Source organism: Pristis pectinata, chromosome 1 (genome assembly GCF_009764475.1).
Source record: "Pristis pectinata isolate sPriPec2 chromosome 1, sPriPec2.1.pri, whole genome shotgun sequence".
In the NCBI taxonomy this organism is placed as follows: Eukaryota; Metazoa; Chordata; class Chondrichthyes; order Rhinopristiformes; family Pristidae; genus Pristis; species Pristis pectinata.
The window spans coordinates 127,996,570-128,011,246 of NC_067405.1; the positions used below are offsets into that span (position 1 = coordinate 127,996,570).

General features: G+C 38.6%; 1 protein-coding gene across 1 annotated transcript in view; it reads left to right on the forward strand.

The window, feature by feature from the left end:
* The first annotated feature begins 211 nt into the window (after positions 1–211).
* LOC127571654 (sodium/potassium/calcium exchanger 4-like) overlaps positions 212–14,677 on the forward strand; it is a 90,722-nt gene continuing 76,256 nt past the window's right edge. The window contains exons 1-2 of the mRNA XM_052018276.1: positions 212–251; positions 9,907–9,983. Of these exons, the coding sequence (XP_051874236.1) occupies positions 212–251; positions 9,907–9,983 (117 nt within the window). The remainder of the gene's footprint in view (positions 252–9,906; positions 9,984–14,677) is intronic.

A 14,677-nucleotide genomic window follows, 5' to 3' on the forward strand; every position in this document is an offset into this window, starting at 1 on the left:
ACAAGACGATGTCAAACCACATAAGAATGCTTCTGGGCTTGGTGAAAGTTAAGAGCGTAGAATGAGAAGGGCCAGTTGACGTCTCATCGAGGCAGTCAAAGTTAGAGATAACAATCATAGATGAGAGTTTCAGCAGCAAATAGACTGAGGCAGAGGCAAAGTTGGGTAATATCATGGAGGTGAAAGTAGTGGCCTTAGTGATGATGCCGATATGCGGTCTGAAGCTCCTTGCAGGCTCCAGTACAGTACAGGTTGGTTCAGTTTCAGACTATTGTCAGAGAAAGGAGTGGAATTGATGACCAGGGATGAAGTCTATAGCAAGGATAAAGTTGATGACTTTGGCTTTCCTCTTCATTATTTTGCTGGAGGAAAGTTCTGCACGTTCTGGGACTGGATATTGGACAAACTGTCTGAAAATCTGACAGTGGAGGGGTCAAAATAGGTAATGGTGAGGCAGCAATACAGATAAAGGATACTGACATTCCTTGTGCTTTCGAATGTCATTCCTGAGAGGAGTTCATAGGTTGGAAAATGGAGGGACACAAAATCATTGGGGAACTGGAAATATTAATGGAACAGGAAGAAAATTAAAAATACAGTTAGAAAATATAGTAAAATATATGTGAGTTTCTGAAAATATGTCTTTGATTTAAAGAAAATTATAGGGATTGTTACACTATCTGACATAAGTGATAGTAGATTAATTAATTTTATTTATCAATGCTCCATTCCTTAATAAAATTAATGGGGATAAATCATTGAGATATGGTTTGAGTTGGAAACAAAAGCCACGGGGAAGAATGAGAGATGTTCAGAAATCCTCAGCAGTAAGAGAACCTCTTCAAGGTCTCTAGAGAAGACAAGGCAGCAATTCTGGCCAGCATGTTAATCTGTGTTTAAACCATAGTGATGAACAAATCCTAATCAATGAGTTTTAAGAAATGAATGTGCATGAAATGATAAATAATTTTCTTTTGCCTTGGTTGTTGAATTTTCCCCTTACGTGAATTACGGACTTGTGTGAGAACATCTGGTCATCATTAAGCTACCACATGATGTGATGATTCACCTTCCCATTATCATCCCTGCATAATCAAGCTTTCACGTATTTGATGTGTGTCCAGAGTGCCAGTTACTTAAGGACAACGAGGCAACTCTTAAGTTGCCCCAATACTGCTGGCCACATGGCTCTCGGCTTGGCTGTTTTTTTCCATTGTGGCCCTGAGCGCTGGCACCAAGCATTTCAATATGAATGACTGCAGCATGGAGGCTGTCTTAGCATAGACAGTTGTTTGCATTCACAGAATGGCTCTAACAGCCAGCAGGATCCCCCAACCATACCTGCCTCCCCCACCTGGCCCAATGACAGTCAAAGATGTCATTGTTATTGAATGTCTGTGAAAATGCTCCAAATCTATCAAGAAATGAGTACTTAATTGTTAGCATAAATTAACTGCAGATGCTGGAAATCTAAAGTAAAAACAGAAAATGCTGGAAATACTCAACAGGTCAGGCTGCATCTGTGGGAAGATCAATAGAGATAACATTTCAAACATAGAGCATAGAACAATACAGCACAGGAACAGGCCCCTTAGCCCACAATGTCCGCACCGAACATAATGCCAGATTAAACTAAATCTCCTCTGCCTGTAATATAATCCATACCCCTCCATTCCCTGTATATTCATGTGTCTATCTAAAAACTTCTTAAATGCCACTCTCGTATCTGCTTCCATCACTACCTGTGACAGCCTGTTCCAGAGACCCACTGCTCTCTGTGTAAAAAAAAACCTGTCCCGCACATCTGCTTTAAACTTTTCCCCTCTCAGCCTAAATGCATGTCCTCTAGTATTTGACATTTCTACCTTGGGATAAAGATTCTATCTACCCTATCTATGCCATTCGCAATTTTATATACTTCTATCAGGTCTCGCATCAGTCTCCGATGCTCCAGACAAAACGACCCAAGTTTATCCAAACTCTCCTTATAGCTCATGCCATCTAATCCAGGCAGCATCCTGGTAAACCACTTCTGCACATTTTCCAAAGCCTCCACATTCTTCCTGTAATGGGGCGACCAGAATTGCACAAAATACTCCAAGTGCGGCCTAACCAAAGTTTTACAGAGCTCAGGCTGAAGACCCTTTGTCAGAACTGGGAAGGAGAGAAAAAAGCTTGCAGGGAGTGTGGGGGAGCGGCTGTCTCTGACAGGGTAAAACAAGGGTAACCATGGGGGTAAGCTATAAACAAGGTTATCTGGTCAATGAGTGAATGGGAGCAATTAGAGAATGAGAACATAGACAAAGAATATCAGAGGTACAAAATGCAGAGCAGGGAGACATGCCCGCACTACATCTTGGCAGTTAGATGCTGAAGGACACCACCCTGCTGAGGACAAACTCCAAGTGATTTGGGATGATTCTGTTCCTGCCAAATTGATGGAGCTGAAGGGTTACTTAGGACTTCTCAACAACTACAGATGACTTCTGCCATCTTCTAAGCACTGAGTTTGGACCTCTATATGGATTGCTGAATCACAAGCCAACTGGAAATTGGTAAAACAGAAACAAGAAGCTCTGCACAAAGGGTCGAAGCAGTTGTTGCTGAATTCACAGGTTCTTCTTTGTTATAATCCAACAAAGCCCTTGCTGGTGCCCTGTGAAGTATTGCCTTTGGTGTAGTTTTGTCGTCATGTGGAGAATGGAGATGAGTAACCAGCTGGTTTAGGATCAAGGTCCCTTTTCATAGTATAACTGGAAAGCTTAGCTACCAAAGTTGTACTTTGCAAAATAGGATACTTTTGTTGAATGCCAGCTGATGCTTCCTATGACCTCAGCTGGAATGCAGGGATGGGCAAGACTGACAATACAATAGGAGTACAGAGACTCTGAGTCAACACCAGTTGTTGCACGTCTGTGTGAGACAGCAATACCGAGTGGGATAGTGTCACTGCCGGAATACTTGGGCAGTACACTTGGCACAACCCAATAGGTTGATATCATGACATTACTGCCTCTCAGATGTACAAACACATCCAGCATGGATGAGAAGGAGAATGTGAAGGTAGCACATTGTTGCCATACAGGAAAAGATAGGAGCTAAGCACCTAGAATTATGTAGTTCTTTGCGGATCCAGAGTTGTTGTTCAACCACAAGGAAGAGCAACTAATCTGAAGGATGCCCATATGAACCTCTTATCTAGCATGTTGCCAGAGGTTCTGTTTGGTGGCTTAGCATAGACAAGCAGTACACTACAAATGTTAGATAGAACGTTACTATCAAACATAAAGATAAAGTTATTTAAGTGCCTAAAGTATTTTTCAAGAGCGCCAAAACACTTTTATTTTCACATTGACCTCTTTAATGCAAGCCACTTTCTTTAATTTTCTTTGTTAATTTTCTTTTAAGCAGTAAATATTTGTAGCAGGGTTGTAAAGTATCCAATAGGCTTTTGTTTAATGGATGGTGGTTAGTTTAGAATTCAGTCAAGTTGCAGCTGGAATGCTTGAGGATTTTCTCAGACTGCTGGCAATTAATGGCCAACTATAGTCCAGAGTCCAGGGACATGGCTCTCTCTGTACCAGTTTAATGAAGCATGCATGACTTTAGGCTGTAATCAGCATCTGAAACAATCTCAGATCCTACACCTCCAATGATTTAGGTAATTTTGGCATCCGAGTCATATTATACAAACCAAGAGTTGCAAATTTATTTTGACCAATGTAAAGGTTAATGAATAATTCTATATTGAGCACTTTGAAAAATTTGCAGTTGGAAGCATTTTTACAGTTAATAATGAAAATTCAATTTAAGAATCCAGTAGGGTAAAGCTGCTATCCATAACATATACAAAGAGGCCATTGTATTTATTGCTTTATGGATATCATGCAGTGAAGGAAATATATGCCTTTCCATTAAGGCGGAAAGACTAACTGAAAATGCCTGTGTTCTATTTCTTAATGGATGATGTCTTATACCTGCCCCAATACCAGATGCTTTGAATGCCCTGAATATTTTCACAGAATATTCATAACTAGAATATCTGTTTAATCAAAATTTGATGATTCCTTCATCACAACACAGTAAAGTCACCTAGGTTATATGCTCAGGTTTCTGTGGAGCTTGAATCCTGCAACCTACTGACTCAGCCAGTTCTTCAGTGACAGTAGCCACTGATCTGAGGTGGACATCTAAGTAGCATCAATCGTTAACCAGAGCCAGATGTGCTATTAGTCTGCACAAAGTCCTCAGACAACTCCTGTTATTAGTGGTCACAGAAGCATCAAATTCCTGCAAACATCATTGTGATAATGAGCAGATAAATACTTAGAAATGCATTCCTGGCCAGTAGCACTGAATCCACTGTCAGTTAGTGAAAGGGAGTTGGACTCTGTTGGACTCAGTAACTGCTCCATTGATGAATTTCTAGTTAAATCTGGTTTCAAGATATGGATTGAGAGATAAAGATTGATCAGGAGAAGAAGGTTATCCCAAGCCCTTCAAAATGGGATTTTTTAATGTCCAACTGAGAGAGCAGATGGGACCTCAATTTGTTTTCTCATCCAAAAGGTCATGCAGTGCTTCCTCAGTGTGGAAGGGAGATGAAGGGAGGTGGTGAGGAGAGGGAGAATGTTGGAGTGGAGTGATTTTGATTCCCTTTCAAGTTGGTGGGTTTCCTGAGACTTTGGAAGTCAAGAGAACTAGTTATAATGTTATAAAGTTAATATATAATCCTTAAAGTTATAAAACTGGTTAAATCAGAAAGTGCTAGCCTTATTAAAAGAGAAGCTGAGATTCTTCTCCTTAATGCAGTAGGGATAAAGTGAAAGCTTGATGGAAGCATTCAAAAATAAATTTGGTCTGTTGTGAGCATTAAATGCACAACATAGTCCTCTGTAGCCAATGGAACCAAATTTCAGGAGTTCAATGTGTGACTTTTGCTGCCTTTAACACATGAAACCATGGGCACATTTTTACCCCATGGAGCTTTGATGATGGCTGGGACTCCAGTTGAGGAGCATGGATTTAAGATGAGTGACAAAATAAGCAGAATGAAGATTTGGGTGATATTCCTTGTGCTGTGCTGTTGTGTTCCAACGTGTACTTCCTGTGAAAGTAGGTCCAGTGGTAAAAAGGAGCTCCTACTTGAATAAGGGGAGAATTTTTTTTGGTTGACAAGTGAAAAATTGTTGATTCTTTCACGGTTTTGGTTCTCAATCAAAAAATAATCTGATGGTATTGGAAATCAGGCAATGCATAATGTAACACTGAAGGTGTATTTAGTGATTATGGACCTCTTCCGATACAACGTAAGATTTTATTCACAATCCCCCAATATTGGTGTGTGATGTGCCATTATGACTCCCTCTGTAAAAATTAAAGCTATGTCTATGGTGTTTCAGTTGACTTTGGCTTTATGCACGATCTTCTCAAAGGGCATTGCCTGCACACTGTTATTCCTTCTGGTTCCTGCTCTTCTGATTGCATGTTTATCTTTCCAATCAATTTAATTCAATTTTTCTTTTCTTTTTTTAATTTTGAGTAGTTTGACATTACTGGGTCAGTCACAAAGCAGCAGAGAGAACTGAAGAATGTGATGTTACAGTGGAAGATGCATTGGTTTTACCTTTATGATTTTCACTATCAAATAGACAGAGGTCATTGCATGAGAAGTGGTTCAAATCCAAATGATTGCTGTTCATGGCTGTAAGTGGAATTAGCTGTTTGCAGTCTCCCTGCAGGTTTAAGTGCCCTATTTTTGTCCATTGCAGAATATGATGAGTATAGCAAAAATGTTATGTTTGCCACATAAATTAAGCACCTTTTTTTTCTTTTGATCTAGCTGGTTTGCTGTTTGAACCAGCATCAATTAGAATATCATTGCAATGTTCTGTTCAATTTCAGAGCTTTCTGTGTGATCGATTCTGAAATACAAAAAGAGCCATCATTTACTTCAGTGAACATTTTATTGCATTCTATTTTTGTTTCCTAGGCAGTATGGAAACAAGGGAACACACTCAACCCACTTTTCCCCAGATTCAGAAGGAACTCAGCTGCAATTCCAATGAAGTTATTGGCAATGTCAGAAATTCTGAGGAAATTCAGGACAAATTTTGTCAAAGACAACAGGATCAGTAGTTCAACTTATTGGACCTTTAAGATGAGGAAAACCATGATGATCTTGGCACATAAGACAATGTCATACTTTCTCTTGTTTTACACAGTGATAAGAACAAAATAGAAATACATAGATAACAGTTTGGTTTGCATCCCATCTCTATCCAAGACATTAAGGAAGACGTGGCAAAGTAAGTCTGCCAAGACCCACAGTTATACCAGAGGGATGAGTTCAAACACCACCACATAGGTGGAGAATTTACTTCTTTAAATGGGCAATCACGGGAGTGTAGGGCAGTCACGGTAGTGTAGCAGTTAACGTAACGCTTTTACAGCGCCAGCGACCCAGGTTCAATTCCGGCTGCTGTCTGTAAGGAGTTTGTACATTCTCCCCGTGTCTGCATGGGTTTCCTCCAGGTGCTCCAGTTTCCTCCCCACATTCCAAAGACGTACAGGTTAGGAAGTTGTGGGCATGCTATGTTGGCGCCGGAAGCATGGCGACACTTGCGGGCTGCCCCCAGAACACTACGCAAAAGATGCATTTCACTGTGTGTTTCAATGAACATGTGACTAATAAAGATATCTTAGAGATCTTATCTTATAAATCTGGACTGTAAAGCCAGTAATAATAATAGCAGCCATGAAACTAGCAGGTTGTCAGAAAAGCTTATGCAGTTTACCAATGGTGATCAGTTAAGGTAATTTACCATCCTTTGTCAGTCTGGCCTGTATGGGACTACAGACCCACCAGTATGGTTAACTACCACCTGAAATCCCCAAGCACTCAAGGGTAATTATGGATAGATATTAAATGCTGGCCTTGTCAGCAATGTATCCAACCAGTGAATGAAAAAAAGGTAAAATGTTACAGCCAAAAGTAGTGCAGCTGAGATCTAAATTGTATGAAGTCATGTGTTATATATGTTTTTTCAATAGACTATTGACCAACAAAATGGTTTTAATCACTTTAAAAGTGTTTAAACTATTTAGGTGTTTTAGATATTCTTTTTTTATCTTTTAAATAGTGGTGTGAATTAAGGAGCCAGAAGATCTTCACAGATTAAGGACTGTGTTCAAAACTTTCAGATTTCTAATAATTATTCTCCTCTGTTGTGATTTTCAACAAAAGAATTGAAAATGTTTTCAAAAAATGTTTTGAGTTACAAAACAGCAGTGATGCTGGAAAAGTGAAATAACAGAAAATGCTGGTAATACTCAGCAGGTCAGGCAGTATCTGTGAAACGAGTTCCTTTCTTTAGAGCTCTTTGCTGATGAAAGGTTATCAACTTGAAATGTTCCTTCTATTTCATTCTCCATGGATGCAGTCTGACCTGCCAAATATCTCCAGCATTTCCTGTTTTAATTGCAAATGTTGTTTCATTTATCAGCCAATTAGGAATGCAATTATGTAAAAATGAAGGAACAGCAACAGTACATCAGTCAAAGAGTAATGATGGGAAACTTTTTTCCAAAATTAAGCAGATTCTTAATTCCATTTTAGAAACTAATGTTCTTCCAATGGCTCGATCTTTAACCTCTGTGCCAAGTGTTACTAAGCTGCAAGGTGCGATCCCTGGGTTGGGCTGGGTTAGTCAATCATGGTTGAAGTTTCCAGCTTCAGGGATCAGACTTGTGGGAACTCCAGTTATGTGAATGCCAAGTGAAAATAGGATTGGCACCTTTTGGGATTGAATGTCTTCCCAAATGGAAGAGTACAGCATTTGGAACAGGCCCTTTGGCCCATGATGTCTGAATAAATGTTCAATACATATCTTGAACTCTGCTTTCAGTGCATATGGTGAGAAAGTAATAATACACATTCAAACAAGTCCATTATTATCAATAATCCAAATAGCTTCTTTGTCATTTTAAAAGTTGATGCATTGATGTGGACAAGTTCCAAACGTATGCCTGGTTTGGTAATCACAATCAAATCAGTAAATGGACCCAATAATTACCTCAGCAGTCCTGGTCCAGCAAAAGAAGAAATAATGCAGAGGTCCCACTCCTGATTGCTTGCTACTTGACTCTACTGTGTATGTCAGATGAAAATAGTATCATGTCAAATAATCAGATTGGCAATCTCACTGCCTAAATTCACACAGATTACAACCAGAGGAAGGTCATATTACATGAAATCTGCCCTCTGCACAATTGATCAAGAGACCTGGTTTGGGGTTTGTAACTTTTCAGCTTAATTTCCATTATATTGTAAATATATAGTCTGCATAGCTTGCCCAGCTATGTAGCAGAGTTTAGATTAAAATTGTCCATGCTAGCTTTTATCATTTTAGTCTTGTCCAAACCACACAGGTGTTTTAGTTGATCCATCTTTGGCAGCAAATGGAGAGAATTCCATCTTCTGTGTGAAATAGCAATTTGTAAAGTGAAATCAGAAAAGAGAGCACATTCACCAAAATGTAACTAGAAGACCATTTAGAGAGGACTTCCTGACTTCAATGATGTGTTTTCAGGCAGACATAGCCAGGAATTGTCCATCTAAGAACTGGTGTCCAGTCGCATGGATTACCAGGATGGTTTATGCAGGAGCAGGACCAGTACTCCTGCATTTGCAATTCTGACCTAACTTCTTCAGTTGGTTTCCTTGTTCTTTGATTTCCAGAAATCTAGCAGTTCATTTGATTCTCTTATTTGACCTATTTGATTACCTCTAAGCTGTCTTTATATTTCTTTTAATTCTTTCAAAGTTGCAGCATATATTGATGTTCGCAATATGATTTTGAAGCTTCATTACCAGTACATTAGTGGGTAAACTTGATTCTGCCAGTTAAAGAACTTTGAAAGTACACCACCAAGAATCTTTTCTGTCAGAGATAATCTTCATTATGAGGAAAGAGTTTCTATTTCCTTATTTTGTACCCTAATTAAGCTCCAGCTTACTGAAATTAGGACAAAAAATATCTTTCTCTTCACACGTTCATTTGTGCCCTTTAAGTCTGTAGTTCTATTTAATAACTTTAATAATATATTAAAATTGTTTGCCTTTAAATAGTGTCATCATTTTTTTTCATTGTAATCTTATGATGGTAGCTACCAATGTAAGCACAGTAGTCTAATTGTGTTCTTTCTTGTACAATTTTGTATAATTTATGTTTTTCTTGTGAATGTTGTGTATCTGATGTTAAGTGTCTGTGATGCTCCTGCAAGTAAGTTTTTCAATGCACCCGTGCATACATATAGTTGTGTATATGACAATAAACTCGACTTTGACTTGGTGGCAGAGAATGTTATGTACAGTTTATTATATTTGCACCAGGGAGTAGATCTCCACTGTGTCGATTGTTTAATTTTGTAAATTGAGTGCAAGTGCTCAAAGTGTCAGCAGATTTCCAACCTCTAGAGCAGGTGGAAACTGTGTGTGGCATTAGTTTCCATTCACAAATGCAGACAATGGGATAGGAACCTCATAATGCTGACCACATATTTGGAACATACTTCGTTTCATCAAAAATGAGAGTGTTTCGAGTTAAGGCACTCTGTGCCCTAGCACAAAATAGAACTAGAGAGCTTCACTAAAAACCAATAAAAGTCTATCATGTTCTTTATAAAGGTTATTGCTCTAATTTACTTAAGCTTGTTCCAACCAGATGTGGTCTTTGTTTAATGTTTCATCTTCAGCCACTGTGTATTTCAGAAATACACTTGTGATAATATTGATCCGCTTTTGTGATGTTCCTTAGAATATACAATCTCCTGTAGTTCTCCAATATCCTGAAAAGCACTTCTGAGAATCCTTTACAGTTTTTGATGTGTGTTGTTCTATTACAGCTATCCATGAATTTCCAAGTGATCTATTTACCAATAAGGAAAGGCAACATGGAGGAGTATTACTTCATATAACAGGAGTAAGTATAATTGTACAGATTTTTCACTGGGATTGTGCCCGTAGCTATATATTTTGTATTATTTTTAACTTGTAATATCTTTTCCAGGTAAAGTAGCCACAAACAAAGGAAACAAACTTTACTACAAAGGGAAAACAAGACTTTTTATCTAATTTTTACCTTCTAAAGTTAGGAATATAAGAGACAGAAACAGGAGAAGGCCACTTAGCCTCTCGTGCCTACTATACCATTCAATCCGTTCATAGCTGCTCTTTCACCTCAGCCACATTTTCCCGTATCAGCCCCATGTCCCCTGATTTTCTTCATATACAAAAGCCTAATCAAATTTTATCTGATTATGAAAAACAACTTATAAATTCTGTCTTGCTATGAGAAAATTCATATGGAAAACTGCACATGTATTGCTCATCATTTTTCATCGTTGACCTTCCAACTTACACTAGTGATAAGGAACTACCTCATTCAAGAAAATTTACATCATCTTCCCTGAATACGTAGATAAGTTATTTGTGATTATCAGGTCTCTACCTTCAAAGGGACTCATAAAACAATGTCCATGTTATATGCTTTAAATCATTGAAGCTAGATGAATTGCTGAGCTAAAGAAATTGTTAAGTTATTGACTCTATTTATCTACATATACATGCACAAATATGAATGAAAGTTGCATTTTAGGTGCATACTTTGGGTAGTGTACAGGAAAGGAATGATATCCAGCACATAGGTACAACTTCAAACCTATGTGGCAGGAAGCATGCATTATGTTAGGTAAATAACTAGTTAAAGGTAATTCCCATTAGCCAAGAAGCCTACAAAAAGAGGCAGTTCCATATCCTGCTAGATATTATAACACATAAACTCATAACTGAGGAAAGGTCATAAGCCTTTCCAAGGTCATCCCTTGGCATGTTTTGAACTGCCATGTTTCATTATCTTTTAACATTTAATATATCTTTCATCAATGAGATTATCTCTAAGACTTCCTCCTAGCGTGTAACATTTAAGTTCCTTTAATCTTTTCTCATAACCAGTGATCTTTACATTTAAGGCAAGTGTTCCAAATGTAGTTATAACTTGTCCTGGTGTACTGGCCAAAGTCCATTTTAATAGTGGTCCATCAGTTCAGTAATATAGTTTTACCATAATCTTTGTTTCATTTTTCAGCGTTATATATCCTTATATTCACCAAGTTTTTATCTGCCACCTTTTCACATGGAAAACTTGTCACTGTATTCCTCCTGTTTTTTCAGCTCACTCTGGTGAAAGGGTGCTACCTTCCCACAGACAACAGATCAGAAGATATACATTATTTTCTCAAAATAAATGAGCTCCTTTAATTATTGCATCAGTATGGTTCACAGGGACCCATATAAAAGTTGTCCCCGTTATTTATTTTGGTTAATTGAAGAAAGATGAGCTGTGTCAGGCTTGAGGGAGGTTAACTGGCCTACTCCTGTTTCTATTAGATTTTTAAATTGCTTTGCTGCATTATCTGGCTCCTTTCTTAATCTTACTGTGCTGACTGTTCTCTTCACGTTATTCACATCTTTCACAATTTTTAAGCTATGTGGAATTATTTGCAGTTTCAATAGGCCAATGCATTCATTTAACTGTGTAATTGATCTAAATCCTTATTGAAATCTCTTGCTGAATTTTCTATTCCTCACAGATGTTCTCCTTGTGTTATCAGGAAAAGTGATCAATTTACAGTCCTTTTTAATATCCCAGCCGATGAACAAAAACCTATACTGATTTTTATGAGGTTCTCCCAACTGGGTATTAAAACAAAAATGTGATTAATTGTGAGTGATTATTAGAGGCAATTGTGGAAGTGCCCTACTTGCAGTTTGGGAAGGAGTTTCTGCTTGGGGGACCTAATCAGTAGGCTCTCAAAAGGATTTTCTCAGGCACAATGGAAGCAAATAGCTAAACTGGTGCTCATCAATTTCACACTTTCATGCGCATGATAAAAACCTCCGCAGCAAGAAGTTAACCAGAACAATCAAGGTGAGAGAGGCCAGCCATATTTCTGAGAATGTATTCCATTGAGCATGCCTGCCTCATACATTCATTGGCTTGTCATTTTGCTGAAGTGCTATTAGGGTTTGCCATACACGTTCTTGTTAAAGACCCCATTATGCCATCAGTTTTAATGTGAAATTCTTACTTTATGCAAAGACTCATAAACATGGATTTCACACAAATGTTTGCTTATTTGTCTATCTACCAACATGACTGCACCTCAGGGTGAACAGAGGGCATTCTTTTCATATTTTTCTTTAGTAGAAAAGGCCTAACCTTTGGTCTCTCATATCCAACAGGAAAGCAGACTTGGAATGGCCTTGGGATTATACATTGTCATGGGTAATGTGTGGAAGTAATATTGATGGTGACAAGAATGAGAAGTGTATGAGCTGACTTGTGCAAAAGGTGCATCTGCTGATGGCATCTTTGTGTAGGGAAGGGATATGTTGTAGGTGGGCCTGTTTATGCATTGGCAAGGTGTGATAGTAAAGAAAAAGACTTTCTGAATCAAATGAGCATTAACAGCTCTTATAACCATCAACAGAGTGTCTTCAGGTTACTGCAGTATAACAGCTTCATGGCAGCTTTTACTGTTACCAGTTTATTTCATCTCAAGGCTAATCTTTAAATTGCTATATTCAGATTTTCTCCTGCACCCTCATATTGCAAAGGATGCCATGTCAGTTCCTCATTCCTTACCTTTGCCCGAATGTCTTGTAATTGCACGAGAGAATCCACTTTCTACATCTTTTACAGGACCATGTTGTACTAGAGCTGTCCTCTGAGTGTCCTGTTCTTCTTCAAATACCCTCTAGTCATATTTTCCTCGGATATCTGTTTAAGGTATGAGATAGCCTGGGAACCTCTGATGTTAAGACTCAAAGCTTATGCTCAGCCTTGATGCTGTCCTCCCCAGACCTTGATTAGGTGTCATTTCACCTCTTTGGCTGAAAATCTCATTATAAATGTAATTTGTACTGAGCTGCAAGACTTTGATTTTGTGATGTTTTTAGAGGGCATCGTCAAGATGTCATTTGTGTTCGTACAGTTCTTTTTGCTCGGATTTCATATATTGTGCTCCATGTGGTCAAAACACAAAACAAAACATGTTTTATCTGCAGTTTCCACTGCATGTGCATATGAGATCTGTTAGCATATGAGTGGCTTGATGGGACCAGTCAAAAAAACTGTAATTAGCTCCCGAGCTAAATGGTCCATTAGCAGTTTCCAGATCATAACCAACAAACTGGTTTCATTTAGAATTAACTCTTATTTTACTGAACAAAATATATATTTTATTTCTGAGGATCTGCTGTCATTTCTCTCCATTACTCTGAGGAAGTTCAGGTCACCTATGCATATCTGTGCAAATGTGGCAGTCCAAAACTTCGTCAAAGGAGATCCGACATTGGATAACTCCTGCAGCCCATTTGTGGAGCACAAGCATCCTGCAGTTTCCCAGCAATTACACTAGGGAGTCAGCCTGCTGAACCTGCTCCAGACTTGGGTTAGTTCAACGGTTGCATTTATTTCAGCAGAGGGGTACAAGTCTCCGGGAATAAAACAAGTTTCAGATAACTTGCAATGTAAATGTATTTATTTTAGTGTTTTCGTCTTTCTAAGTGTTCTGAAAATGTTGAATTTTTAATAGTTTTTGAAAGTTTGTGAAGAAAGTTGTTTAACAGCATTGACAGCTGGTTCAGCCTAGGGGTATTGCTTTAACCGGCTGTCAAAGTGTTTCTGTGGGATTATAGTCAGAGGTCCCTGTACTACGCAAGTTTCTTGAGAGCTGGTTTCACTCAGGAAATTCTCCCCAGCACAAGGTAAGAGTTGATTTAGCAGGCAAGCAAGCAGTGGGGAAATTCCAGGTCATAAATTTATTGCTCTGTGTGGAGTCTCGCTGTGCATAAATTGATTGCTAATTTCTTACAATATAACAGTGACTTCACAGCAGGTATCACTGCTTCAGCTCTGAGAAAGGTTGGGAAAGGTACTCTGGCAATGCCACAATACTCTCTACTGTCTTAGTTACTGTACTTAGTTTACTGTACATTTGAACCTTAGTTTTGGATTTCCACAACCAACAAGCACAGCAACAGTGATGTAATTATAACATAGAACCATACAGCACAAAACAGGCCCTTCGGCCTGTTTCGGCCTGTTGAATATGTTGAATTGAAAGCCATCGTCCTTGTTCCATTTTAAGAGAAGAGTTTCATAATAGTAACTTGATTTTAGTTTGTGAAGCTAGGAGCAGAAGCCTAACCCTAAGTCAGCGACAAAATCCCAAATTTTACCCCCTTCATCCCAACAATGACAGGCGATGAAACTATGCAATGCCACAATATGTACTGACTGCTTCCTTTCCTAATTTTTGGGCAAAGCTGTCTTGTCTGGCAGCAACTGACACAAGGATGCTTGATGCCAACACTGAGACCACACATCTCCAGCACTATAACTTCTTGTCTTAATGAGAAAGGAGAGATATTGGAATCACCTTTGCCCCTGGAAACTGACTATTCCTGGATTACAGCCAATAGGAAAATGGAACAAAGACCAGGATCCCACGATCTGTGTCCTTGAATTGCTACCCAACTTCCAATGCTTCCTTCAAGATGTGGAATACAGATTTCAGATGACGCCAGAATTCAGGGATTGTTTTTCCAGGT